General features: G+C 43.8%; 1 protein-coding gene across 1 annotated transcript; it reads left to right on the top strand.

Moving 5' to 3' along the window:
• Positions 1 to 25,812, top strand: LOC123360960 (protein AHNAK2-like; the record flags this gene model as incomplete). The annotated part of the gene is made up of 2 exons (XM_045001290.1): positions 1 to 12,341; positions 12,656 to 25,812. Coding segments are annotated over 2 exons (24,444 nt in total), but the record flags the coding sequence as incomplete, so codon positions are not given.
• Positions 25,813 to 27,959: the final 2,147 nt, after the last annotated feature.

Raw genomic sequence — 27,959 nt, 5'->3', positions numbered from 1 at the left:
GAAAAAGAGCTTAATGAAAAAATTCCTGGAACAACACTGGAAATTTCAGAAAAGACTATTTCAGAAGAAGACAAGGAAAAGGGAATTGTAAAACAAAGGGTGGGAAGAACAAAACAACCCAGAAAAGAGAGATTGTCCTGGCCCAAATTCCAGTCAATGAAAAATAAAAAGATTTTGGGGCACAGAAGATCTCATAGTACATCTGATGCACATGAACATGCTACACAAGATATTTCCCCAACAAGCCCTGACACCGAGTCACAATTACAACAAGAAGAATTCTGTTCTAAAGAGAAAAAAGGAAGCCAAAAGAAACTGAAGTTCCCTAATATTGTATTCAAAATGCATAGAACAAAAGCAGAAGCAGAAGAGAAGCAGAGATTAGAAATAAAAACCGTGACACCAACAAAAAAGGATAAAATACGAAAAGAAGATGTCAGCATGGAAACTCCAGAAATACCAACTGTACAATATAGCGCATCTTACGCATATGAAACAAAAGCAGGTGAAATACAAGACAATGTCAAAAAAGACTTAAAAGACATGGGAAATGGCTTACCAATTTATACAAAGAAGTACCCTGAAGTTGAAATTCACATTACAAAACAAAAAGACCAGATAGCAACATCTAAACCTACTACTGCAACATCACAAATACCACCAATAACAACACAAATATCAAAACCTACATCAGAAATACAAACACCTGGTCTCAAAGACATACAAAGCAAACAAATACCACAAGCTTTACCAAGGACGAGAAAAAAGAAACAAAAAAGTTCATCAGAACAAAAATCCACCAAAATTTCTCTGCAACATCCTGGAGAAGGGATAACAAATACAGAAATGAGGGATCACCTAGAACACACTTCTGTTCAAATAAAGGGCCTAGAAATAAAAACAACAAAAAAAGAAACCGGAAAAACAAAACAAGAAAAAGAGATGAATGAAGAATGTGAGCAGGATCACATGCAAATATCAGATATACAAAAAGAAAACTTTGGAATTTACACAAATAAGGGAAAGCAGCCAGAAAGTGAAATCACATTACACAAACTGGAAACTGACATACACAAGAAAACAGTAAAAATAGAAGCAATTGAAATTGATATGGACGTCCCAAAAACACCAGTGCAAATTGATCCTGTGACAGAAGGCTCAGGCTGGAAAATGCAAATGCCATCACTGAAAAGGCCCAAAGTGTCGAAAGCAGACATTCAACCACCAAAGGTGGACATCACCCTCCCATCAGTAGATGTGTCTCTTCCAAAGGCCGAGGTGGAGATTAAGGGCCCAGAAGCAACAGCTAAAGTGGTGCAGATAGAAGGTGAAATAAAAGCCACAGATAAAGATGCCAAAGGAAAAGAAAGTAAGTTCAAAATGCCAAAATTCAGTATGCCTTCATTTGGCTGGTCCACCACAAAGGAGACCAGTGGTGGAGTAGCAGATGTTGAAGCAAGCCTCAAAGAGCCCCAGGTGACAATGCCATCAGCCAGAGCAGAAGGAGAGATAACAGTGTCAGGACCTGCAATCCAGACTCCAAGTGCTGAACTGGAAATCGGGACATCTGCAGGAAAAGGTGGTGAGAAGGGAAAAATTAAAATGCCTGACGTTAAGCTGCCGAGTGTGAAGCTTCCGAAAGTTAAGGCTCTTCAGGTACAGGTCAGTCTACCTAAGATGGAGGCAGATATTTCCCTTCCCAAATCACAAGCCGAAATTAAAGAGGGGGGATTTGAAGTGAAAGTTCCCGACATGGAAAGCCGTATTGAAGTTGAGACAGGGAAAGCTGAGGCAACAGGGATGAAAATACACATGCCAAAACTCAGGATGCCTTCTATGGGATATTCTAAACCAGAAATCGAAGCTCCCAAAGTAGACGTGGATGTTACTTTACCCAAAGTCGATGTCAAACTTCCAACAGGTGATGTCAGTCTTCAAGAAGCTGACCTGAAAGCACCCTCTGTTCACGGAGATGTCAAAATCTCAGCACCTGGAGTCAAGACTCCCAAAATAGAAGGTTCCATTCAATTGAAGGGTCAAGGGATTGAAGCAAAAGAGCCATCACCTGAAATTGCGGTGCAGGGACCAGAGGGGAAAGCTTCTGGTTTGGAAGGGAAAATTCAAATGCCTAAATTTGAAAAGCCAAAGTTTGGAGTTTCACTTCCAAAAGGCAAAGTGCTAGAAGGTGATATCAGCTTACCGAGAATGGAAGCTGACATTCCCAAGCCAAAAGTCAAAGGCCAAGTGGCTGCAATCAGCGTGGAAACCCGGACGCTAGCAGTGGAAGCTGATGTTCCTGACATAGAGACTGAAGTTTCTGGCTGGAAAATACAAATGCCATCACTCAAAATGCCCAAAGTGCCAAAAGCAGACATTCAAGCACAAAACATGGACATCACCCTCCCATCAGTAGACGTTTCTCTTCCAAAGGCCAAGATGGACATTAAGGGCCCAGAAGCAAAAGCTAAAGCAGTGGAGATAGAAGGTGAAATAAAAGTCACTGATAAAGATGCTAAAGGAAAAGAAAGTAAGTTCAAAATGCCAAAATTCAGTATGCCTTCATTTGGCTGGTCAACCACAAAAGAGACCAGTGGTGGAGTAGCAGATGTTGAAGTAAGCCTGAAAGAGCCCCAGGTGACAATGCCATCCGTCAGGGCAGAAGGAGAGATAACAGTGTCAGGACCTGCAATCCAGGCTCCAAGTGTTGATCTGGAAATCGGGACTTCTGCAGGAAAAGATGATGAGAAGGGAAAAATTAAAATGCCTGATGTTAAGCTGCCGAGTGTGAAACTTCCCGAGGTCAAGGCTCCCCAGGTACAGGTCAGTCTGCCAAAGGTGGAGGCAGATATTTCCCTTCCCAAATCACAAGCCGAAACTAAAGAGGGGGGATTTGAAGTGAAAGTTCCTGACATGGAAAGCCATATTGAAGTTGAGAAAGGGAAAGCTGAGGCAACAGGGATGAAAATACACATGCCAAAAGTAAAGATGCCTTCTCTAGGATTTTCTAAACCTAAAATCAAAGCTCCCAAAGTAGACGTGGATGTTACTTTACCCAAAGTCTATGTCGCACTTCCAACGTGTGATGTCAGTCTTCAAGAAGCTGACCTGAAAGCAGCCTCTGTTCCCGGAGATGTCAAAATCTCAGCACCTGAAGTCAAGATGCCCAAAATAGAAGGTTCCATTCAGCTGAAGGGTCCAGGGATGGAAGGGAAAGAGCCATCGGCTGAATTTGCGGTGGAGGGACCAGAAGGGAGAGCTGGCAGTTTGGAAGGGAAAATTCAAATGCCTAAATATGAAAAGCCAAAGTTTGCAGTTTCACTTCCAAAAGGCAAAGTGCCAGAAGGTGATATCAGCTTACCAAGAATGGAAGCTGACATTCCCCAGCCAAAAGTCAAAGGCCAAGTGGGTGCAATCGGCATGGAAACACCGACACTAGCAGTGGAAGCTGAAGTTCATGACATAGAGACTGAAGTTTCTGGCTGGAAAATACAAATGCCATCACTCAAAATGCCCAAATTGCCAAAAGCAGACATTCAAGCACCAAAAATGGACATCACCCTCCCATCAGTAGATGTTTCTCTTCCAAAGGCCAAGGTGGACATTAAGGGCTCAGAAGCAAAAGCTAAAGCGGTGGAGATAGAAGCTGAAATAAAAGTCACTGATAAAGATGCTAAAGGAAAAGAAAGTAAGTTCAAAATGCCAAAATTCAGTATGCCTTCATTTGGCTGGTCCACCACAAAGGAGACCGGTGGTGGAGTAGCAGATGTTGAAGCAAGCCTCAAAGAGCCCCAGATAACAATGCCATCAGCCAGGGCAGAAGGAGGGATAAAAATGTCAGGACCTGCAATCCAGGCTCCAAATGTTGATCTGGAAATCGGGACTTCAGCAGGAAAAGATGGTGAGAAGGGAAAATTTAAAATGCCTGATGTTAAGCTACCGAGTGTGAAGCTTCCCGAAGTCAAGGCTCCCCAGGTACAGGTCAGTCTGCCAAAGGTGGAGGCAGATATTTCCTTTCCCAAATCACAACCTGAAATTAAAGAGGGGGGATTTGAAGTGAAAGTTCCCGACATGGAAAGCCGTATTGAAGTTGAGACAGGGAAAGCTGAGGCAACAGGGATGAAAATACACATGCCAAAAGTCAAGATGCCTTCCATGGGATTTTCTAAACCAAAAACTAAAGCTCCCCAAATTGACGTGGATGTTACTTTACCCAAAGTTGATGTCACACTTCCGACGTGTGATGTCAGTCTTCAAGAAGCTGACCTGAAAGCAGCCTCTGTTCCCGGAGATGTCAAAATCTCAGCACCTGGAGTCAAGATTCCCAAAATAGAAGGTTCCATTCAGCTGAAGGGTCCTGGGATGGAAGTGACAGAGCCATCGGCTTCTTTTGCAGTGGAGGGACCAGAGGGCAAAGCTGGGAGTTTGGAAGGGAAAATTCAAATGCCTAAATTTGAAAAGCCAATATTTAGAGTTTCACTTCCAAAAGGCAAAGTGCTAGAAGGCGAGTTCAGCTTACCGAGAATGGAAGCTGACATTCCCAAGCCCAAAGTCAAAGGCCAACTGGGTGCAATCGGCGTGGAAACCCCGACGCTAGCAGTGGAAGCTCATGTTCCTGACATAGAAACTGAAGCTTCCGGCTGGAAAATACAAATGCCATCACTCAAAATGCCCAAAATGCCGAAAGCAGACATTCAAGCACCAAAGGTGGACATCACCCTCCCATCAGTAGATATTTCTCTTCCAAAGGCCAAGGTGGACATTAAGGGCCCAGAAGCAAAAGCGAAAGCGGTGGAGATAGAAGGTGAAATAAAAGTCACTGATAAAGATGCTAAAGGAAAAGAAAGTAAGTTCAAAATGCCAAAATTCAGTATGCCTTCATTTGGCTGGTCCACCTCAAAAGAGACCAGTGGTGGAGTAGCAGATGTTGAAGCAAGCCTGAAAGAGCCCCAGGTGACAGTGCCATCAGCCAGGGCAGAAGGAGAGATAACAGTGTCAGGACCTGCAATCCAGGCTCCAAGTGTTGAACTGGAAATCGGGACTTCTGCAGGAAAAGATGATGAGAAGGGAAAAATTAAAATGCCTGATGTTAAGCTGCCGAGTGTGAAGCTTCCCGAGGTCAAGGCTCCCCAGGTACAGGTCAGTCTGCCAAAGGTGGAGGCAGATATTTCCCTTCCCAAATCACAAGCCGAAATTAAAGAGGGGGGATTTGAAGTGAAAGTTCCCGACATGGAAAGCCGTATTGAAGTTGAGACAGGGAAAGCTGAGGCAACAGGGATGAAAATACACATGCCAAAAGTCAAGATGCCTTCTATGGGATTTTCTAAACCAGAAATCAAAGCTCCCAAAGTAGACATGGATGTTACTTTACCCAAAGTTGATGTCGCACTTCCAACGTGTGATGTCAGTCTTCAAGAAGCTGACCTGAAAGCAGCCTCTGTTCCCGGAGATGTCAAAATCTCAGCACCTGGAGTCAAAATGCCCAAAATAGAAGGTTCCATTCAGCTGAAGAGTCCAGGGATTGAAGCGAAAGAGCCATCAGCTGAAATTACAGTGGAGGGACCAGAGGGGAAAGTTTCTGGTTTGGAAGGGAAAATTCAAATGCCTAAATTTGAAAAGCCAAAGTTTGGAGTTTCACTTCCAAAAGGCAAAGTGCTAGAAGGCGAGTTCAGCTTACCGAGAATGGAAGCTGACATTCCCAAGACCAAAGTCAAAGGCCAAGTGGGTGCAATCGGCGTGGAGACACAGACGCTAGCAGTGGAAGCTGATGTTCCCGATGTAGATACTGAAGCTTCCGGCTGGAAAATACAAATGCCATCACTCAAAATGCCCAAAATGCCGAAAGCAGACACTCAAGAACCAAAGGTGGACATCACCCTCCCATCAGTAGATGTTTCTCTTCCAATGGCCGAGGTGGACATTAAGGGCTCAGAAGCAAAAGCTAAAGCGGTGCAGATAGAAGGTGAAATAAAAGTCACTGATAAAGATGCTACAGGAAAAGAAAGTAAATTCAAAATGCCAACATTTGGCATGCCTTCGTTTGGCTGGTCCACCTCAAAAGAGACCAGTGGTGGAGTAGCAGATGTTGACGCAAGCCTCAAAGAGCCCCAGGTGACAGTGCCATCAGCCAGGGCAGAAGGAGAGATAACAGTGTCAGGACCTGCAATCCAGGCTCCAAGTGTTGAACTGGAAATCGGGACTTCTGCAGGAAAAGATGATGAGAAGGGAAAAATTAAAATGCCTGATGTTAAGCTGCCGAGTGTGAAACTTCCCGAGGTCAAGGCTCCCCAGGTACAGGTCAGTCTGCCAAAGGTGGAGGCAGATATTTCCCTTCCCAAATCACAAGCCGAAACTAAAGAGGGGGGATTTCAAGTGAAAGTTCCTGACATGGAAAGCCGTATTGAAGTTGAGACAGGGAAAGCTGAGGCAACAGGGATGAAAATACACATGCCAAAAGTCAAGATGCCTTCTATGGGATTTTCTAAACCAGAAATCAAAGCTCCCAAAGTAGACTTGGATGTTACTTTACCCAAAGTCGATGTTACACTTCCAACGTGTGATGTCAGTCTTCAAGAAGCTGACCTGAAAGCAGCCTCTGTTCCCGGAGATGTCAAAATCTCAGCACCTGGAGTCAAGATGCCCAAAATAGAAGGTTCCATTCAATTGAAGGGTCAAGGGATTGAAGCAAAAGAGCCATCACCTGAAATTGCGGTGCAGGGACCAGAGGGGAAAGTTTCTGGTTTGGAAGGGAAAATTCAAATGCCTAAATTTGAAAAGCCAAAGTTTGGAGTTTCACTTCCAAAAGGCAAAGTGCTAGAAGGCGAGTTCAGCTTACCGAGAATGGAAGCTGACATTCCCAAGCCAAAAGTCAAAGGCCAACTGGGTGCAATCGGCGTGGAAACCCCGACGCTAGCAGTGGAAGCTGATGTTCCTGACATAGAGACTGAAGCTTCCGGCTGGAAAATACAAATGCCATCACTCAAAATGCCCAAAGTGCCAAAAGCAGACATTCAAGCACCAAAGGTGGACATCACCCTCCCATCAGTAGATGTTTCTCTTCCAAAGGCCAAGGTGGACATTCAGGGCCCAGAAGCAAAAGCTAAAGTGGTGCAGATAGAAGGTGAAATGAAAGTCACTGATAAAGATGCTAAAGGAAAAGAAAGTAAATTCAAAATGCCAACATTTGGCATGCCTTCATTTGGCTGGTCCACCTCAAAAGAGACCAGTGGTGGAGTAGCAGATGTTGAAGCAAGCCCGAAAGAGCCCCAGGTGACAATGCCATCAGCCAGGGCAGAAGGAGAGATAACAGTGTCAGGACCTGCAATCCAGGCTCCAAGTGTTGAACTGGAAATCGGGACTTCTGCAGGAATAGATGATGAGAAGGGAAAAATTAAAATGCCTGATGTTAAGCTGCCGAGTGTGAAGCTTCCCGAGGTCAAGGCTCCCCAGGTACAGGTCAGTCTGCCAAAGGTGGAGGCAGATATTTCCCTTCCCAAATCACAAGCCAAAATTAAAGATGGGGGATTTGAAGTGAAAGTTCCTGACATTGAAAGCCGTATTGGAGTTGAGACAGGGAAAGCTGAGGCAACAGGGATGAAAATACACATGCCAAAAGTCAAGATGCCTTCTATGGGATTTTCTAAACCTAAAATCAAAGCTCCCAAAGTAGACTTGGATGTTACTTTACCCAAAGTCGATGTTACACTTCCAACGTGTGATGTCAGTCTTCAAGAAGCTGACCTGAAAGCAGCGTCTGTTCCCGGAGATGTCAAAATCTCAGCACCTGGAGTCAAGATGCCCAAAATAGAAGGTTCCATTCAGCTGAAGGGTCCAGGGATGGAAGGGAAAGAGCCATCGGCTGAATTTGCGGTGGAGGGACCAGAAGGGAAAGCTGGCAGTTTGGAAGGGAAAATTCAAATGCCTAAATTTGAAAAGCCAAAATTTGGAGTTTCACGTCCAAAAGGCAAAGTGCTAGAAGGCGAGATCAGCTTACCAAGAATGGAAGCTGACATTCCCAAGCCCAAAGTAGAAGGCCAAGTGGGTGCAATCGGCGTGGAAACCCCGACGCTAGCAGTGGAAGCCGATGTTCCCGACGTACAGACTGAAGATTCCGGCTGGAAAATACAAATGCCATCACTCAAAATGCCCAAAATGCCGAAAGCAGACACTCAAGAACCAAAGGTGGACATCACTCTCCCATCAGTAGATGTTTCTCTTCCAAAGGCCAAGGTGGACATTAAGGGCCCAGAAGCTAAAGCGGTGGAGATAGAAGGTGAAATAAAGACCACAGATAAAGATGCTAAAGGAAAAGAAAGTAAATTCAAAATGCCAATTTTTGGCATGCCTTCATTTGGCTGGTCCACCTCAAAAGAGACCAGTGGTGGAGTAGCAGATGTTGAAGCAAGCCTGAAAGAGCCCCAGGTGACAGTGCCATCAGCCAAGGCAGAAGGAGGGATAACAATGTCAGGACCAGCAATCCAGGCTCCAAGTGTTGAACTGGAAATCGGGACTTCTGCAGGAAAAGATGGTGAGAAGGGAAAAATTAAAATGCCTGATGTTAAGCTGCCGAGTGTGAAACTTCCCGAGGTCAAGGCTCCCCAGGTACAGGTCAGTCTGCCAAAGGTGGAGGCAGATATTTCCCTTCCCAAATCACAAGCCGAAATTAAAGAGGGGGGATTTGAAGTGAAAGTTCCTGACATGGAAAGCCGTATTGAAGTTGAGACAGGGAAAGCTGAGGCAACAGGGATGAAAATACACATGCCAAAAGTCAAGATGCCTTCTATGGGATTTTCTAAACCTAAAATCAAAGCTCCCAAAGTAGACTTGGATGTTACTTTACCCAAAGTCGATGTTACACTTCCAACGTGTGATGTCAGTCTTCAAGAAGCTGACCTGAAAGCAGCGTCTGTTCCCGGAGATGTCAAAATCTCAGCACCTGGAGTCAAGATGCCCAAAATAGAAGGTTCCATTCAGCTGAAGGGTCCAGGGATGGAAGGGAAAGAGCCATCGGCTGAATTTGCAGTGGAGGGACCAGAGGGGAAAGTTTCTGGTTTGGAAGGGAAAATTCAAATGCCTAAATTTGAAAAGCCAAAATTTGGAGTTTCACGTCCAAAAGGCAAAGTGCTAGAAGGCGAGATCAGCTTACCAAGAATGGAAGCTGACATTCCCAAGCCCAAAGTAGAAGGCCAAGTGGGTGCAATCGGCGTGGAAACCCCGACGCTAGCAGTGGAAGCCGATGTTCCCGACGTACAGACTGAAGATTCCGGCTGGAAAATACAAATGCCATCACTCAAAATGCCCAAAATGCCGAAAGCAGACATTCAAGCACCAAAGGTGGACATCACCCTCCCATCAGTAGATGTTTCTCTTCCAAAGGCCAAGGTGGACATTAAGGGCCCAGAAGCAAAAGCGAAAGCGGTGGAGATAGAAGGTGAAATAAAAGTCACTGATAAAGATGCTAAAGGAAAAGAAAGTAAGTTCAAAATGCCAACATTTGGCATGCCTTCGTTTGGCTGGTCCACCTCAAAAGAGACCAGTGGTGGAGTAGCAGATGTTGAAGCAAGCCTGAAAGAGCCCCAGGTGACAGTGCCATCAGCCAGGGCAGAAGGAGAGATAACAGTGTCAGGACCTGCAATCCAGGCTCCAAGTGTTGAACTGGAAATCGGGACTTCTGCAGGAAAAGATGATGAGAAGGGAAAAATTAAAATGCCTGATGTTAAGCTGCCGAGTGTGAAACTTCCCGAGGTCAAGGCGCCCCAGGTACAGGTCAGTCTGCCAAAGGTGGAGGCAGATATTTCCCTTCCCAAATCACAAGCCAAAATTAAAGAGGGGGGATTTGAAGTGAAAGTTCCCGACATGGAAAGCCGTATTGAAGTTGAGACAGGGAAAGCTGAGGCAACAGGGATGAAAATACACATGCCAAAAGTCAAGATGCCTTCTATGGGATTTTCAAAACCAAAAACTAAAGCTCCCCAAATTGACGTGGATGTTACTTTACCCAAAGTTGATGTCACACTTCCGACGTGTGATGTCAGTCTTCAAGAAGCTGACCTGAAAGCAGCCTCTGCTCCCGGAGATGTCAAAATCTCAGCACCTGGAGTCAAGATGCCCAAAATAGAAGGTTCCATTCAGCTGAAGGGTCCAGGGATGGAAGGGAAAGAGCCATCGGCTGAATTTGCAGTGGAGGGACCAGAGGGCAAAGCTGGCAGTTTGGAAGAGAAAATTCAAATGCCTAAATTTGAAAAGCCAAAGTTTGGAGTTTCACTTCCAAAAGGCAAGGTGCCAGAAGGCGAGATCAGTTTACCAAGAATGGAAGCTGACATTCCCAAGCCAAAAGTCATAGGCCAGGTGGGTGCAATCGGCGTGGAAACACCGACGCTAGCAGTGGAAGCCGATGTTCCCGACGTACAGACTGAAGCTTCCGGCTGGAAAATACAAATGCCATCACTCAAAATGCCCAAAATGCCGAAAGCAGACATTCAAGCACCAAAGGTGGACATCACTCTCCCATCAGTAGATGTTTCTCTTCCAAAGGCCAAGGTGGACATTAAGGGCCCAGAAGCAAAAGCTAAAGCGGTGGAGATAGAAGGTGAAATAAAGATCACAGATAAAGATGCTAAAGGAAAAGAAAGTAAATTCAAAATGCCAACATTTGGCATGCCTTCATTTGGCTGGTCCACCTCAAAAGAGACCAGTGGTGGAGTAGCAGATGTTGAAGCAAGCCTGAAAGAGCCCCAGGTGACAGTGCCATCAGCCAGGGCAGAAGGAGAGATAACAGTGTCAGGACCAGCAATCCAGGCTTTAAGTGTTGAACTGGAAATCGGGACTACAGCAGGAAAAGATGGTGAGAAGGGAAAAATTAAAATGCCTGATGTTAAGCTGCCGAGTGTGAAACTTCCCGAGGTCAAGGCTCCCCAGGTACAGGTCAGTCTGCCAAAGGTGGAGGCAGATATTTCCCTTCCCAAATCACAAGCCGAAATTAAAGAGGGGGGATTTGAAGTGAAAGTTCCCGACATGGAAAGCCGTATTGAAGTTGAGACAGGGAAAGCTGAGGCAACAGGGATGAAAATACACATGCCAAAAGTCAAGATGCCTTCTATGGGATTTTCTAAACCAGAAATCAAAGCTCCCAAAGTAGACATGGATGTTACTTTACCCAAAGTTGATGTCGCACTTCCAACGTGTGATGTCAGTCTTCAAGAAGCTGACCTGAAAGCAGCCTCTGTTCCCGGAGATGTCAAAATCTCAGCACCTGGAGTCAAGATGCCCAAAATAGAAGGTTCCATTCAGCTGAGGGGTCCAGGGATTGAAGCGAAAGAGCCATCAGCTGAAATTACAGTGGAGGGACCAGAGGGGAAAGTTTCTGGTTTGGAAGGGAAAATTCAAATGCCTAAATTTGAAAAGCCAAAATTTAGAGTTTCACTTCCAAAAGGCAAAGTGCTAGAAGGCGAGTTCAGCTTACCGAGAATGGAAGCTGACATTCCCAAGCCAAAAGTCAAAGGCCAACTGGGTGCAATCGGCGTGGAAACCCCGACGCTAGCAGTGGAAGCTGATGTTCCTGACATAGAAACTGAAGCTTCCGGCTGGAAAATACAAATGCCATCACTCAAAATGCCCAAAATGCCGAAAGCAGACATTCAAGCACCAAAGGTGGACATCACCCTCCCATCAGTAGATGTTTCTCTTCCAAAGGCCAAGGTGGACATTAAGGGCCCAGAAGCAAAAGCGAAAGCGGTGGAGATAGAAGGTGAAATAAAAGTCACTGATAAAGATGCTAAAGGAAAAGAAAGTAAGTTCAAAATGCCAACATTTGGCATGCCTTCGTTTGGCTGGTCCACCTCAAAAGAGACCAGTGGTGGAGTAGCAGATGTTGACGCAAGCCTCAAAGAGCCCCAGGTGACAGTGCCATCAGCCAGGGCAGAAGGAGAGATAACAGTGTCAGGACCTGCAATCCAGGCTTTAAGTGTTGAACTGGAAATCGGGACTTCAGCAGGAAAAGATGGTGAGAAGGGAAAAATTAAAATGCCTGATGTTAAGCTGCCGAGTGTGAAGCTTCCCGAAGTCAAGGCGCCCCAGGTACAGGTCAGTCTGCCAAAGGTGGAGGCAGATATTTCCCTTCCCAAATCACAAGCCGAAATTAAAGAGGGGGGATTTGAAGTGAAAGTTCCCGACATGGAAAGCCGTATTGAAGTTGAGACAGGGAAAGCTGAGGCAACAGGGATGAAAATACACATGCCAAAAGTCAAGATGCCTTCTATGGGATTTTCAAAACCAAAACTAAAGCTCCCCAAATTGACATGGATGTTACTTTACCCAAAGTTGATGTCGCACTTCCAACGTGTGATGTCAGTCTTCAAGAAGCTGACCTGAAAGCAGCCTCTGTTCCCGGAGATGTCAAAATCTCAGCACCTGGAGTCAAGATGCCCAAAATAGAAGGTTCCATTCAGCTGAGGGGTCCAGGGATTGAAGGGAAAGAGCCATCAGCTGAATTTGCAGTGGAGGGACCAGAGGGCAAAGCTGGCAGTTTGGAAGAGGAAAATTCAAATGCCTAAATTTGAAAAGCCAAAGTTTGGAGTTTCACTTCCAAAAGGCAAGGTGCCAGAAGGCGAGATCAGTTTACCAAGAATGGAAGCTGACATTCCCAAGCCAAAAGTCATAGGCCAGTGGGTGCAATCGGCGTGGAAACACCGACGCTAGCAGTGGAAGCCGATGTTCCCGACGTACAGACTGAAGCTTCCGGCTGGAAAATACAAATGCCATCACTCAAAATGCCCAAAATGCCGAAAGCAGACATTCAAGCACCAAAGGTGGACATCACTCTCCCATCAGTAGATGTTTCTCTTCCAAAGGCCAAGGTGGACATTAAGGGCCCAGAAGCAAAAGCTAAAGCGGTGGAGATAGAAGGTGAAATAAAAGTGACAGATAAAGATGCTAAAGGAAAAGAAAGTAAATTCAAAATGCCAACATTTGGCATGCCTTCATTTGGCTGGTCCACCTCAAAAGACACCAGTGGTGGAGTAGCAGATGTTGAAGCAAGCCTGAAAGAGCCCCAGGTGACAGTGCCATCAGCCAAGGCAGAAGGAGGGATAACAATGTCAGGACCAGCAATCCAGGCTTTAAGTGTTGAACTGGAAATCGGGACTTCAGCAGGAAAAGATGGTGAGAAGGGAAAAATTAAAATGCCTGATGTTAAGCTGCCGAGTGTGAAGCTTCCCGAAGTCAAGGCGCCCCAGGTACAGGTCAGTCTGCCAAATGTGGAGGCAGATATTTCCCTTCCCAAATCACAAGCCGAAATTAAAGAGGGGGGATTTGAAGTGAAAGTTCCCGACATGGAAAGCCGTATTGAAGTTGAGACAGGGAAAGCTGAGGCAACAGGGATGAAAATACACATGCCAAAAGTCAAGATGCCTTCTATGGGATTTTCAAAACCAAAAACTAAAGCTCCCCAAATTGACGTGGATGTTACTTTACCCAAAGTTGATGTCACACTTCCGACGTGTGATGTCAGTCTTCAAGAAGCTGACCTGAAAGCAGCCTCTGCTCCCGGAGATGTCAAAATCTCAGCACCTGGAGTCAAGATGCCCAAAATAGAAGGTTCCATTCAGCTGAAGGGTCCAGGGATGGAAGGGAAAGAGCCATCGGCTGAATTTGCAGTGGAGGGACCAGAGGGCAAAGCTGGCAGTTTGGAAGAGAAAATTCAAATGCCTAAATTTGAAAAGCCAAAGTTTGGAGTTTCACTTCCAAAAGGCAAGGTGCCAGAAGGCGAGATCAGTTTACCAAGAATGGAAGCTGACATTCCCAAGCCAAAAGTCATAGGCCAGGTGGGTGCAATCGGCGTGGAAACACCGACGCTAGCAGTGGAAGCCGATGTTCCCGACGTACAGACTGAAGCTTCCGGCTGGAAAATACAAATGCCATCACTCAAAATGCCCAAAATGCCGAAAGCAGACATTCAAGCACCAAAGGTGGACATCACTCTCCCATCAGTAGATGTTTCTCTTCCAAAGGCCAAGGTGGACATTAAGGGCCCAGAAGCAAAAGCTAAAGCGGTGGAGATAGAAGGTGAAATAAAGATCACAGATAAAGATGCTAAAGGAAAAGAAAGTAAATTCAAAATGCCAACATTTGGCATGCCTTCATTTGGCTGGTCCACCTCAAAAGAGACCAGTGGTGGAGTAGCAGATGTTGAAGCAAGCCTGAAAGAGCCCCAGGTGACAGTGCCATCAGCCAAGGCAGAAGGAGGGATAACAATGTCAGGACCAGCAATCCAGGCTTTAAGTGTTGAACTGGAAATCGGGACTACAGCAGGAAAAGATGGTGAGAAGGGAAAAATTAAAATGCCTGATGTTAAGCTGCCGAGTGTGAAGCTTCCCGAAGTCAAGGCTCCCCAGGTACAGGTCAGTCTGCCAAAGGTGGAGGCAGATATTTCCCTTCCCAAATCACAAGCCAAAATTAAAGAGGGGGGATTTGAAGTGAAAGTTCCCGACATGGAAAGCCGTATTGAAGTTGAGACAGGGAAAGCTGAGGCAACAGGGATGAAAATACACATGCCAAAAGTCAAGATGCCTTCTATGGGATTTTCAAAACCAAAAACTAAAGCTCCCCAAATTGACGTGGATGTTACTTTACCCAAAGTTGATGTCACACTTCCAACGTGTGATGTCAGTCTTCAAGAAGCTGACCTGAAAGCAGCCTCTGTTCCCGGAGATGTCAAAATCTCAGCACCTGCAGTCAAGATGCCCAAAATGGAAGGTTCCATTCAGCTGAAGGGTCCAGGGATGGAAGGGAAAGAGCCATCAGCTGAATTTGCAGTGGAGGGACCAGAGGGCAAAGCTGGCAGTTTGGAAGGGAAAATTCAAATGCCTAAATTTGAAAAGCCAAAGTTTGGAGTTTCACTTCCAAAAGCCAAGGTGCCAGAAGGCGAGATCAGTTTACCAAGAATGGAAGCTGACATTCCCAAGCCAAAAGTCATAGGCCAGGTGGGTGCAATCGGCGTGGAAACCGCGATGCTAGCAGTGGAAGCCGATGTTCCCGACGTACAGACTGAAGCTTCCGGCTGGAAAATACAAATGCCATCACTCAAAATGCCCAAAATGCCGAAAGCAGACTTTCAAGCACCAAAGATGGACATCACTCTCCCATCAGTAGATGTTTCTCTTCCAAAGGCCAAGGTGGACATTAAGGGCCCAGAAGCAAAAGCTAAAGCGGTGGAGATAGTAGGTGAAATAAAGGTCACAGATAAAGATGCTAAAGGAAAAGAAAGTAAATTCAAAATGCCAACATTTGGCATGCCTTCATTTGGCTGGTCCACCTCAAAAGACACCAGTGGTGGAGTAGCAGATGTTGAAGCAAGCCTGAAAGAGCCCCAGGTGACAGTGCCATCAGCCAAGGCAGAAGGAGGGATAACAATGTCAGGACCAGCAATCCAGGCTCCAAGTCTTGATCTGGAAATCGGGACTTCAGCAGGAAAAGATGGTGAGAAGGGAAAAATTAAAATGCCTGATGTTAAGCTGCCGAGTGTGAAGCTTCCCGAAGTCAAGGCGCCCCAGGTACAGGTCAGTCTGCCAAAGGTGGAGGCAGATATTTCCTTTCCCAAATCACAACCTGAAATTAAAGAGGGGGGATTTGAAGTGAAAGTTCCCGACATGGAAAGCCGTATTGAAGTTGAGACAGGGAAAGCTGAGGCAACAGGGATGAAAATACACATGCCAAAAGTCAAGATGCCTTCTATGGGATTTTCAGAACCAAAAACTAAAGCTCCCCAAATTGACGTGGATGTTACTTTACCCAAAGTTGATGTCACTCTTCCGACGTGTGATGTCAGTCTTCAAGAAGCTGACCTGAAAGCAGCCTCTGTTCCCGGAGATGTCAAAATCTCAGCACCTGGAGTCAAGATGCCCAAAATAGAAGGTTCCATTCAGCTGAAGGGTCCAGGGATGGAAGGGAAAGAGCCATCGGCTGAATTTGCGGTGGAGGGACCAGAAGGGAAAGCTGGCAGTTTGGAAGGGAAAATTCAAATGCCTAAATTTGAAAAGCCAAAATTTGGAGTTTCACGTCCAAAAGGCAAAGTGCTAGAAGGCGAGATCAGCTTACCAAGAATGGAAGCTGACATTCCCAAGCCTAAAGTAGAAGGCCAGGTGGGTGCAATCGGCGTGGAAACCCCGACGCTAGCAGTGGAAGCCGATGTTCCCGACGTACAGACTGAAGATTCCGGCTGGAAAATACAAATGCCATCACTCAAAATGCCCAAAATGCCGAAAGCAGACATTCAAGCACCAAAGGTGGACATCACTCTCCCATCAGTAGATGTTTCTCTTCCAAAGGCCAAGGTGGACATTAAGGGCCCAGAAGCAAAAGCTAAAGCGGTGGAGATAGAAGGTGAAATAAAGATCACAGATAAAGATGCTAAAGGAAAAGAAAGTAAATTCAAAATGCCAACATTTGGCATGCCTTCATTTGGCTGGTCCACCTCAAAAGAGACCAGTGGTGGAGTAGCAGATGTTGAAGCAAGCCTGAAAGAGCCCCAGGTGACAATGCCATCAGCCAGGGCAGAAGGAGGGATAACAATGTCAGGACCTGCAATCCAGGCTGCAAGTGTTGATCTGGAAATCGGGACTTCAGCAGGAAAAGATGGTGAGAAGGGAAAAATTAAAATGCCTGATGTTAAGCTGCCGAGTGTGAAGCTTCCCGAAGTCAAGGCTCCCCAGCTACAGGTCAGTCTGCCAAAGGTGGAGGCAGATATTTCCCTTCCCAAATCACAAGCCAAAATTAAAGAGGGGGGATTTGAAGTGAAAGTTCCTGACATGGAAAGCCGTATTGAAGTTGAGACAGGGAAAGCTGAGGCAACAGGGATGAAAATACACATGCCAAAAGTCAAGATGCCTTCTATGGGATTTTCAAAACCAAAAACTAAAGCTCCCCAAATTGACGTGGATGTTACTTTACCCAAAGTTGATGTCACACTTCCGACGTGTGATGTCAGTCTTCAAGAAGCTGACCTGAAAGCAGCCTCTGTTCCCGGAGATGTCAAAATCTCAGCACCTGGAGTCAAGATGCCCAAAATAGAAGGTTCCATTCAGCTGAAGGGTCCAGGGATGGAAGTGAAAGAGTCTTCGGCTGAATTTGCAGTGGAGGGACCAGAGGGCAAACCTGGCAGTTTGGAAGGGAAAATTCAAATGCCTAAATTTGAAAAGCCAAAGTTTGGAGTTTCACTTCCAAAAGGCAAGGTGCCAGAAGGCGAGATCAGTTTATCCAAAATGGAAGCTGACATTCCCAAGCCAAAAGTCAAAGGCCAGGTGGGTGCAATCGGCGTGGAAACCCCGACGCTAGCAGTGGAAGCCTATGTTCCCGACGTAGAGACTGACGCTTCCGGCTGGAAAATACAAATGCCATCACTCAAAATGCCCAAAATGCCGAAAGCAGACATTCAAGCACCAAAGGTGGACATCACTCTCCCATCAGTAGATGTTTCTCTTCCAATGGCCGAGGTGGACATTAAGTGCCCAGAAGCAAAAGCTAAAGCGGTGGAGATAGAAGGTGAAATAAAGGTCACAGATAAAGATGCTAAAGGAAAAGAAAGTAAATTCAAAATGCCAACATTTGGCATGCCTTCATTTGGCTGGTCCACCTCAAAAGACACCAGTGGTGGAGTAGCAGATGTTGAAGCAAGCCTGAAAGAGCCCCAGGTGACAATGCCATCAGCCAGGGCAGAAGGAGGGATAACAATGTCAGGACGTGCAATCCAGGCTGCAAGTGTTGATCTGGAAATCGGGACTTCAGCAGGAAAAGATGGTGAGAAGGGAAAAATTAAAATGCCTGATGTTAAGCTGCCGAGTGTGAAGCTTCCCGAAGTCAAGGCTCCCCAGGTACATGTCAGTCTGCCAAAGGTGGAGGCAGATATTTCCTTTCCCAAATCACAACCTGAAATTAAAGAGGGGGGATTTGAAGTGAAAGTTCCCGACATGGAAAGCCGTATTGAAGTTGAGACAGGGAAAGCTGAGGGAACAGGGATGAAAATACACATTCCAAAAGTCAAGATGCCTTCTCTAGGATTTTCTAAACCAAAAACTAAAGCTCCCCAAGTTGACGTGGATGTTACATTACCCAAAGTTGATGTCACACTTCCGACGTGTGATGTCAGTCTTCAAGAACCTGACCTAAAAGCAGCCTCTGTTCCCGGAGATGTCAAAATCTCAGCACCCGGAGTCAAGATGCCCAAAATAGAAGGTTCCATTCAGCTGAAGGGTCCAGGGATGGAAGGGAAAGAGCCTTCGGCTGAATTTGCAGTGGAGGGACCAGAGGGCAAAGCTGGCAGTTTGGAAGGGAAAATTCAAATGCCTAATTTTGAAAAGCCAAAATTTGGAGTTTCACTTCCAAAAGGCAAAGTGCTAGAAGGCGAGATCAGCTTACCAAGAATGGAAGTTGACATTCCCAAACCAAAAGTCAAAGGCCAAGTGGGTGCAATCGGTGTGGAAACCCCGACGCTAGCAGTGGAAGCTGATGTTTCTGACGTAGAAACTGAAACTTCCGGCTGGAAAATACAAATGCCATCACTCAAAATGCCCAAAATGCCGAAAGCAGACATTCAAGCACCAAAGGTGGACATCACCCTCCCATCTGTAGATGTTTCTCTTCCAAAGGCCAAGGTGGAGATTAAAGGCCCAGAAGCAACAGCGAAAGCGGTGGAGATAGAAGGTGAAATAAAAGCCACAGATAAAGACCCCAAAGGAAAAGCAAGTATATTCAAAATGCCAAAATTCAGTATGCCTTCATTTGGCTGGTCCACCTCAAAAGAGACCAGTGGTGGAGTAGCAGATGTTGAAGCAAGCCTGAAAGAGCCCCAGGTGACAGTGCCATCAGCCAGGGCAGAAGGAGAGATAACAGTATCAGGACCTGCAATCCAGGCTCCAAGTGTTGAACTGAAAATCCGGACTTCTGCAGGAATAGATGATGAGAAGGGAAAAATTAAAATGCCTGATGTTAAGCTGCCGAGTGTGAAGCTTCCCGAGGTCAAGGCTCCCCAGGTACAGGTCAGTCTGCCAAAGGTGGAGGCAGATATTTCCCTTCCCAAATCACAAGCCAAAATTAAAGAGGGGGGATTTGAAGTGAAAGTTCCTGACATGGAAAGCCGTATTGAAGTTGAGACAGGGAAAGCTGAGACAACAGGGATGAAAATACACATGCCAAAAGTCAAGATGCCTTCTCTAGGATTTTCTAAACCTAAAATCAAAGCTCCCAAAGTAGACGTGGATGTTACTTTACCCAAAGTCGATGTCACACTTCCAACTTGTGATGTCAGTCTTCAAGAAGCTGACCTGAAAGCAGCCTCTGTTCCCGGAGATGTCAAAATCTCAGAACCTGGAGTCAAGATGCCCAAAATAGAAGGTTCCATTCAGCTGAAGGGTCCTGGGATGGAAGTGAAAGAGCCATCTGTTGAAATTACAGTGAAGGGACCAGAGGGGAAAGCTGGTAGTTTGGAAGGGAAAATTCAAATGCCTAAATTTGAAAAGCCAAAGTTTGGAGTTTCACTTCCAAAAGGCAAGGTGCCAGAAGGTGAGATCAATTTATCCAAAATGGAAGCTGACATTCCCAAGTCAAAAGTCGAAGGCCAAGTGGGTGCAATCGGCGTGGAAACCCCGACGCTAGCAGTGGAAGCCGATGTTCCCGACGTAGAGACTGAAGCTTCTGGCTGGAAAATACAAATGCCATCACTCAAAATGTCCAAAATGCTGAAAGCAGACATTCAAGCACCAAAGGTGGACATCACCCTCTCATCAGTAGATGTTTCTCTTCCAAAGGCCGAGATGGAGATTAAGGGCCCAGAAGCAACAGCTAAAGCGGTGGAGATAGAAGGTGAAATAAAGGTCACAGATAAAGATGCTAAAGGAAAAGAAAGCAAGTTCAAAATGCCAAAATTCAAAGTCCCATCATTTAGCTGGTCACCAAAGAAAGAAGCAGTTGTTACATGTGATACTGAAGCAACCCTTGAGGAGCCTACTTTCGCCTCTTCATTAGGAGAAACAGAAGCTGAACTAACATTAACTGTAGCTGAGGTTCAGTGCCCAAATGTGGATCTCGAAAGTGATATGCCTACAGAAAAAGATGATGAGAAGGGCAAAATTAAAAAGCCTCAGTTCAGCATGCCAAAGATATCACTTCCTAAAATGAAGGGTCACAAAGGACAGATCTCTCTGCCAAAATTGGAAAGTGATGTTAGTGGTCCTAAACCAGAAAATGAAGGAGATGTTTCAGTGCAGATATCAGAGAAAGGAAGCAGTGGAGATGGAGAAGGAATAGCCATAAAAATGCCAAAGGTTAAGATCTCTACTTCAGAATTTTCAAAACCAGAAACCAAAGCTCCCAAAATGGATGTGGATGTTAGCTTACCTACGGTTGATCTCACGCTTCCTACATATGATGCGACTATTCAACAAGCTGACTTGAAATTGAGGTCTGCTGGTGCTGATGTCAGCCTGTCAGCCCCAGATATTAAGATTCCAACATCAGAAGGATCCACAGAGTTGCAAAGTCCAGAAACAGGGGTTGAAGGAATATCAGCTGGACTTGCTGTGGATGGAGCAGAGATGAAAGTTGAAGGTCTTGAAGGGAAGATTAAAATGCCCAAATTCCAAAATCCAAAGTTTGGAATTTCACATCCTAAAGGGAAAGTGCCAGAGAGTGAGATCAGCTTATACAAAATGGAAGCTGATGTTCCCCAGCTAAAAGCAATGACAGATATTGTTGACATTGCTGTGGAAGCACCAACATTAGAAGTTGAATCTGCCATCCCTAATGCAGAAACAGAATCTTCAGGCTGGAAAATCAAAATGCTGAAAATATCTGAAGCTGATATTAAGACACCCAAAGTTGACATTAACCTCCAATCCAACGTTTCTGTTCCAATTACAGAGATTAGCATTCAAGATTCAAATATGGCATCTAAAGCAACAATGGTTGAGGAAGAAATAAAACCTGGAGATACAGATATGGAAGGGAAAGAAGGACATTTCAAGTTGCCAAAATTCAAATTGCCATCATTTAGTTGGTCACCAAAAAAAGAAGCAAGCATTAAAGCTGATTCTGAAGCACTTCTGGAAGAACCTAAAATTACCGTATCATCAGGCAAAACAGACACAAAACTAGCAGAAATTGTAACTAAGGATCAGGGTCCAAGCATTGTTCTTGATATTGAAATATCTACAGGAAAAGAAGAACAAAAAAGCCAAATTAAAAAGCCTCAATTTATCATGCCTAAAATTTCATTCTCCAAAATTAAGCCGCCTAAATCTCAGGTGAATCTGCCAAAAGTGGAAGCTGATGTTACTGTTCCTAAACCAGAAAGAGATGGAGAAGACTTAGTGCAGATACCTGATATAGAAAGCAGTCATACCAAAAGCATAGAAGAGGGAGCACAAATAAGCATAAAAATGCCAAAAGTTCAGATTCCTACTCCGGAATTTTCCAAGCCAGAAATCAAAGTTCCCAAATCAGACATGGACATTAGCCTACCTAAGGTTGATGCCACCTTTCCTACATGTGATGTGAGTCTTCAACAAACTGACCTCAAATTAAGGTCTGCTGGTGATGATGTCAGCTTGTCCCCAGGTATTAAATTTCCCACAACAGAAGTTTCCATTGAGCTGAAAAGTCCAGAAACAGGAATTCAAGGACCATTGGCAGTGGATGGAGCAGAAGCGAAAGCTGAAAGTCTTGAAGGGAAGATGAAAATGCCTAAATTCCAAAAGTCAAAGTTTGGAATTTCACTTCCAAAAGGACAAAGACCAGAAAGTGAGATCAGCTTACCCAAAATGGAATCTGGAGTTCCCCAGCTTACAATGACAACAGATATTGCTGACATTGCTGCGGAAGCTCCAATACTAGAAATTAAATCTGATGTCTCTGATGCAGAAATAGAGGTTTCAGCTGGGAAAATGAAAATGCCTCAAGTTTCTATCACTGACAGTAAAGCTCCAAAGATGGATGTTAGTCTCCCATCAGTTTCTGTTTCAACCACAGAGGTGGCCATTCAAAGCCCTAAGGTGGAGGATATGAAAGTGCAAGGCGAACATGAAATGAAGTCTGGAGAAATTCAGACTGAAGAACATCAGGGCTGGTTTAAAATGCCAAAATTCAGAATGCCAACATTTTGTCGGTCATCTTCTAAGGAAAAAAGAGGTGACATTGATAGTGAAGGGAGCCTGGGAAAGCCTCAAGTAAGTGCTCTTTCTGCTGAAATGCAAACTGAAATAGAAGCTCCTAAATATGAAATATCATTGCCATATGTGGACACTGAATTTGCTGCTGGAAAGGATGTTTTGGAAGGTAAAATCAAATCTGCTAAAGCAGAGATTCCAAAAGTGGGAGTTTCTCTCCACAAAGGTAAAAGTTATGATGTTACCTCATCAAAGTTTGAAGCAGAAGTTTCACTACCTCCAGAAAAAGCAGTTATTAAAGTGAGCATTCCTGAAACGGAAACTTATGCTGATGTAGTTAAACGCGGTGCTGAAGGACAACAATTGAAAACATATACTCCAAAAGTCATGATACCTAAGATAGAACTCTCTACATCAGAAATTAGTACTTCAAAAACTAGGGTGGACATCAGCTTACCAAAAGCTGACATTACACTCCCTAAATGTGATCTGACCCTTCAAGAACAAAAAGCCAAATCAGAGCGTGCAGAGGTTCCAACAGCAGAACATTCCATTGAGCTGAAGAGTCCAGAAATAGGAGCCAAAGCACCATCTGTTGAAATTGCTTTGGATGGAACACAGAAGAAATTAGATGTCCTCCCAAAAGTAGAGCTGGACATTCTACCTGCAGATGCAGGAGTTAAAACTGAAAAGCTAGAGGGTGTGATAAAATCTACAGAAAAGGATGTTCAAGGAAGAGAAAGTAAATTAAAAATGCCAAAATTCAGTGTACCCTCATTTGGATGGCCTGCCGCAAAGGGAACAGGAGATGCTGCTGATATTAAAACCAACCTTGAAGAGACCAAGATAGATGCTCCAGGAATTAAAATGGATTCTGAAATAAGTGTTGTAGACCATGAAATACAGTTTCCAGCTGAAAGTGTTGAAAAGGATATATCTGCAGGAGTCAGGGTGAAAGTGGAAGATGGAGATGAAGCAAGCAAAATGAAAACATCTAAATTTAAGATGCCAAAGTTGGGAGTGTTACATTCAAAAGCAAAGGGTTCTGAAGTTGATGTCTTTCTCCCAAAGTTAGAGGCTGATGTTTCACTGCCTAAAACTGAACTAGGCATAGTAGAAATCCAGTTTAAAAAAGCAGATGGTTCCATTGACCTGCAAAGCCCAAGCTCAGACCTTATGGAATCATCAACCAGGATTTCAAAGGACAAGCCAGACAAAAAAAGTGAAAGTGTAGAGGTAAATATTAAAATTCCCAAATTAAAAATACCAGCGTTCACTTACAATGCACCCACAGTTGAAACTGACATTTCAACATCAAAAGTGGCAACAGACTTGAAAGGTGCTGGTACTGACATTGAAACACCAAAACTGGAAGTAAGCACTAGGATCCCTAAAGAAAGACCAGAGTGTGCGGGTGGTAATATCCAAACACCATCAGTCAAAATTCCAATATTGGCTCAACGTGACATTAAAACCTCAGAGGTATATGTTAAACTCCCATCCACAGACTCTTCGGTTTCAAAAGCAGCACTACAGATTCAGGGACCACTTGCAGAGGGTAAAGAAATAAAGACACAAGGTGAAGTTGAATCTGGACATGTTGATATCAAAACGCACGAGACTTACTCCTCTCAGATAGTGAAAGAATCTGAGATTCCTTCATCAGAAATTAAAACTGCTAGTTTTGGATTTTCACTTCTCAAAGTGAAGATACCCGAGTCACATGTTAAACTAGACATGCCAGTCAAACTGCAGTCTTATACAGAATATAAACATGAGGTGTCCCAGAGTGAAGTTCACCAACCTAAACTTTCTGATGCAAATTTAGGGGTAGCAATACAAAAGACTGACACTGTTGAGTTTAAATTATCTGGCAAATCACAAAGTGAAACTGATGAATCTAATGATGTCATATCTTCCAGTGTTAGTTTGCCAAAATTGAAAACATTTACAGTTGAAGTACAGCCTTCCAGTAAACTTGGAGACACTCAATCTGATAAGCAACCAGAGGAAATAGCTGTATCTCCTCTCTCTAAAGATGATGAAATAGGCAAAATACCAGAAGATGAAGAAAAAGATATGAAGGATCAAAAAGAAAAAACTGACAGTAAAAGATCTTCTGGCAGATTCAAATTTTGGCTTCCAAGTATTGGGTTTTCTTCCTCTGTTGATGACACAGGCTCAGATTCCAAACCTGAAGTCCAAAAATCAATTCCAGAAGAAACCCAACCTGTTGACTCTTCTGCGTCAGATACTGACTCTTCTAAACAAACTGAAAAAACTGGATGGTTTAGATTTCCCAAATTAGGCTTCTCATCCCCATCAAAAAAGGCTAAGAACATTGACAAAGAAGAAGAGACAAATCTAAAAGAAATGAAAACTTCAGATGATGAAAGTCCATCAGAGAAACCTGAAACATTTTTTGATGCAGAAGAAAGCTTAACGCCTAAAGAAGAAACAATTAAGGGTGAAGAAAATGAAACTACAGGGACCTCATCTAACGTCCACGTTTCTGGTGCTATAGTTACATCATCAGCAAGAACTGAATTAATCTTGTTGGAGAGGGAAAGAGCTAGTCAGCAAAGTATTCTTGAAGAAACCACCAAATGAGTATTTTTTTCTGATCTAAACGTATATGGAAAATCTGAAGGTAGAACAAACTAAGAGAAAAACACATTCAGAAAAATGCTGTCTTCCCAAAGAGTTTTCCAGAAGAAATGAAAGTGGAACAGAACTTAAAACTGACACTTATGAAAACAGTCTATGGATCATTCTTCACTACACTGGCATTTGTAAGCATATGAACATACTGTAGGTCCTAATGAAACATTTGTTTCCATGAGATGTATGCAAGAAGAAACACACAACTACTGAAGACAAGGAGGCATTCATACTTTTAACAAAGTCTGATAAAATTCTCCTAACCAAGCAAAATAAAGTGTTGAATGGAGCAAAGATAGTGAAAAGCTTTTATTAAATATAATTCTCTAAAACATGCCAATTGTGTTTAGGTTATAGATTATTTGCAGAAAGGAGTATAAAGCTAGTGCTATGAGGACTAGAAATATACATAACTGTTTAGATTTTATTTTATAAAATATATTTCTGCCTTGATGTTGCTTTCTTACGAAAAATATATTTTCTTTATCTTAGATAGAGCAATATTTGTATTCCATGATCATTTTAAAATGTCAAACAAGTAGAAATAATACTGTTGATATGACAATCCTTCCCCCGCCCCTCCCCCCCCCCCAGTTAGTAGGGTGGATAATATTTAGCCTTAAAAAAAATAAAAATTTCAGAAAACGCTCCAGATTCCTGAAAAATATATACTGCTGATTCACATATTCAAAATACAAAAATAAAATATGGCAACTGAGAAGAAGAATAAAAAAAATTGGGGTAAGAAAGTTCATTATGTATATACTTATCAGAATAGTTAATGCATAGAATGGGGCATATGTGAGTGGAATCACTGGAAAGGTTTTTCCAGAGAAAAAAGATGTAAATAGTTATTTACCTTTTGTTTATATCAATGCTTCTCTTAAGTACACGACCAAAAAGGTAGTACCATATATGTTAGCCATCACTGTACATGTATTACTAAAATGTTGAATGTATTCTCAATTCACAGTACAGTCACTGTATTGATAATAAATGCAGTAACATTACTATTGTGATAATTTTTTTATTATGAAAACTACAATATAAAGTAGCATGAACATTGCTTGAAAGGTTGATGTAGTTGCAACTTCGGTTAGAGGGGGGAGAACTTTTTTTCAAGAGGCATGGTACTGGCCAATTCTGCATATTGCATTTTCACATATTCACTCACACTTCTTTATCCCAGTTTCTTTATATTATATTTTTGTTCCCACCTATTCAATTTAGTTGGGGCTAAGCAAATGCAGCAGAAGAAAAAACTGGAATGTACTAGAGTATGTTTCATGAGTCCCAAATCATATCTTGCTAAATTAACATATTCAAGCTCTCACCTGTCCCAAAGGAGAATTCCACATAAACTGCAGTCACCAATACAAAGTCCATCGTTTCTCGACAGTTTCCACACAGAGGTACTGGACAACCCATATTATTTCAGGTCAAGCTGGACCCCTTTGGGGCTGCTCTAAGTTGTGCCTGGCTGCACACACAGTCCCAATGGGCCATTCAAGCTGCTTTCTTTAGTGATCCCTGGCTGATGCATAGGCAGGGGCACACAGCTTAGAACAGAGCTAAGGAAGAGTAGCATAGACAGACCAGAGAATCAATAATGATGACCACTGTGATGCTGGAAAAAAAAAGACATCCTGCTTTACAGCAATTCAAATAGAAGCAGACAATGATTTCAAGGCTTATTTCATGCTCACAGAGAATTATAGTTAACAATAAATACATTAAAAATACTCCCAGTGTTGCATGCACTCTCTTAGCCCCACAAAATTAAATGCTCTAAGAAGCCCAGATGGGAATTGGATAGCACTACACATGTGAGACTGTTAGAAAGCAGAGAGAGGGAAATCCTTGAAAATGCAGCATGAGGCAGTACTGGCTGCATAGCAAAAATGAATATGTTGGATTGAAGAAGAACAATTGTGAAGCGTAAAGAAAAGAAAAGCCCACAGAGAGTCTCTCCAAAAAGCCTACTGTCAATAGTGGGAAAATGGAGGATTTGAGGGAAAGCAGTTAGATTAATGTGGCAGACTAAAGGAGACTGAAAATGGAACGGCCAGCATAAGAGTTCATTAAGATGTGTACAGAAGAGGGGCACAAACCTAGAGAACACAAAGATACTGTCTAAACAATAAAGATGCACAAGAGATTGTCCCTTGAGAAGGTTTGAGAAAGCTCTTTCCAGAGTGCCGGAGCGGGGCAATGCTGTCTGGTGCGGCCCCGCCCGGAGCCCTAGCTGGAGCAATGGAGTGGGGGCCAACCGTGGTGCGGCTCACAGGCCGGCTTAAAACAGCTTGCAGGATGGATCCAGCCCACGGGCCATAGTTTGCCCACCCCTGCTATGGACCCAGATCTTCAGAGGAGCACGTCTTCTATTTAGGCAAGTTCAGTAAAAAAAACAAAAAAAAAACAGGGCCCAGAAGCTCCCATTCAGAAACCAGAGCACTTTTGAAAACCTGGCCAATAGAGAATTCAGCATAGTTGCTCCTACATCCACCAGACCTGAGTCTGCCCCATGGTCAAATGCAGTGGTTGGCTAGGGAAAACAAAACACATCTACAATGTGACCACATTTGAGAGTTAGAGCTCGGGGAAGCCAATGAAGTCTGGTGTCTGCTTTGTGAGAAACTTATGACCCGGTGATAAATGAAAGGCAGTTTCAAGGGTTAAAACAAACAAAGAGAAAATAACAGTGTGTGATTCAGCAAAAAATAAAAGAAAATGGAGGAATGCAAGCCCAAATATGAAATATACTACATAAAAAATAGAGCAGATGCATCTTCAACAGCTCCTCTGCACTCCGCCAAACTCTTAAATCCAGAAGAAACTGCATCCCTTCCCTTCCACATGTTAAAATTGGTGTATGCCAATTACACAGACAATGCCTTGGAAATATTTTAAAGTAGAGTAAGAAACAGCAGTTAGAGGTGATGTATATGTCAATTCAATAGTGACCATTCCAGGAAGAGGCAAATAAAAGCATTTTTTCAGTATAGTGACGATTTTCCCATAATTGATAAGGTGACTGTTCTAAATATGCTCATATATAACTGCAGCAGTAGCAGCAGCAAAAGTTAGAGTGAAACCTGGCTGAAGTAGTTTTTCTGCTTGTCTCTTATTTTCTAAGGAATCTACATAAAC

The sequence above is a fragment of the Mauremys mutica genome, unplaced genomic scaffold, assembly GCF_020497125.1.
Source record: "Mauremys mutica isolate MM-2020 ecotype Southern unplaced genomic scaffold, ASM2049712v1 Super-Scaffold_100335, whole genome shotgun sequence".
Classification (NCBI taxonomy): domain Eukaryota; kingdom Metazoa; phylum Chordata; order Testudines; family Geoemydidae; genus Mauremys; species Mauremys mutica.
Note: the sequence above shows the minus strand (reverse complement) of the source record. Positions and strands in the feature narration are given on the sequence as shown.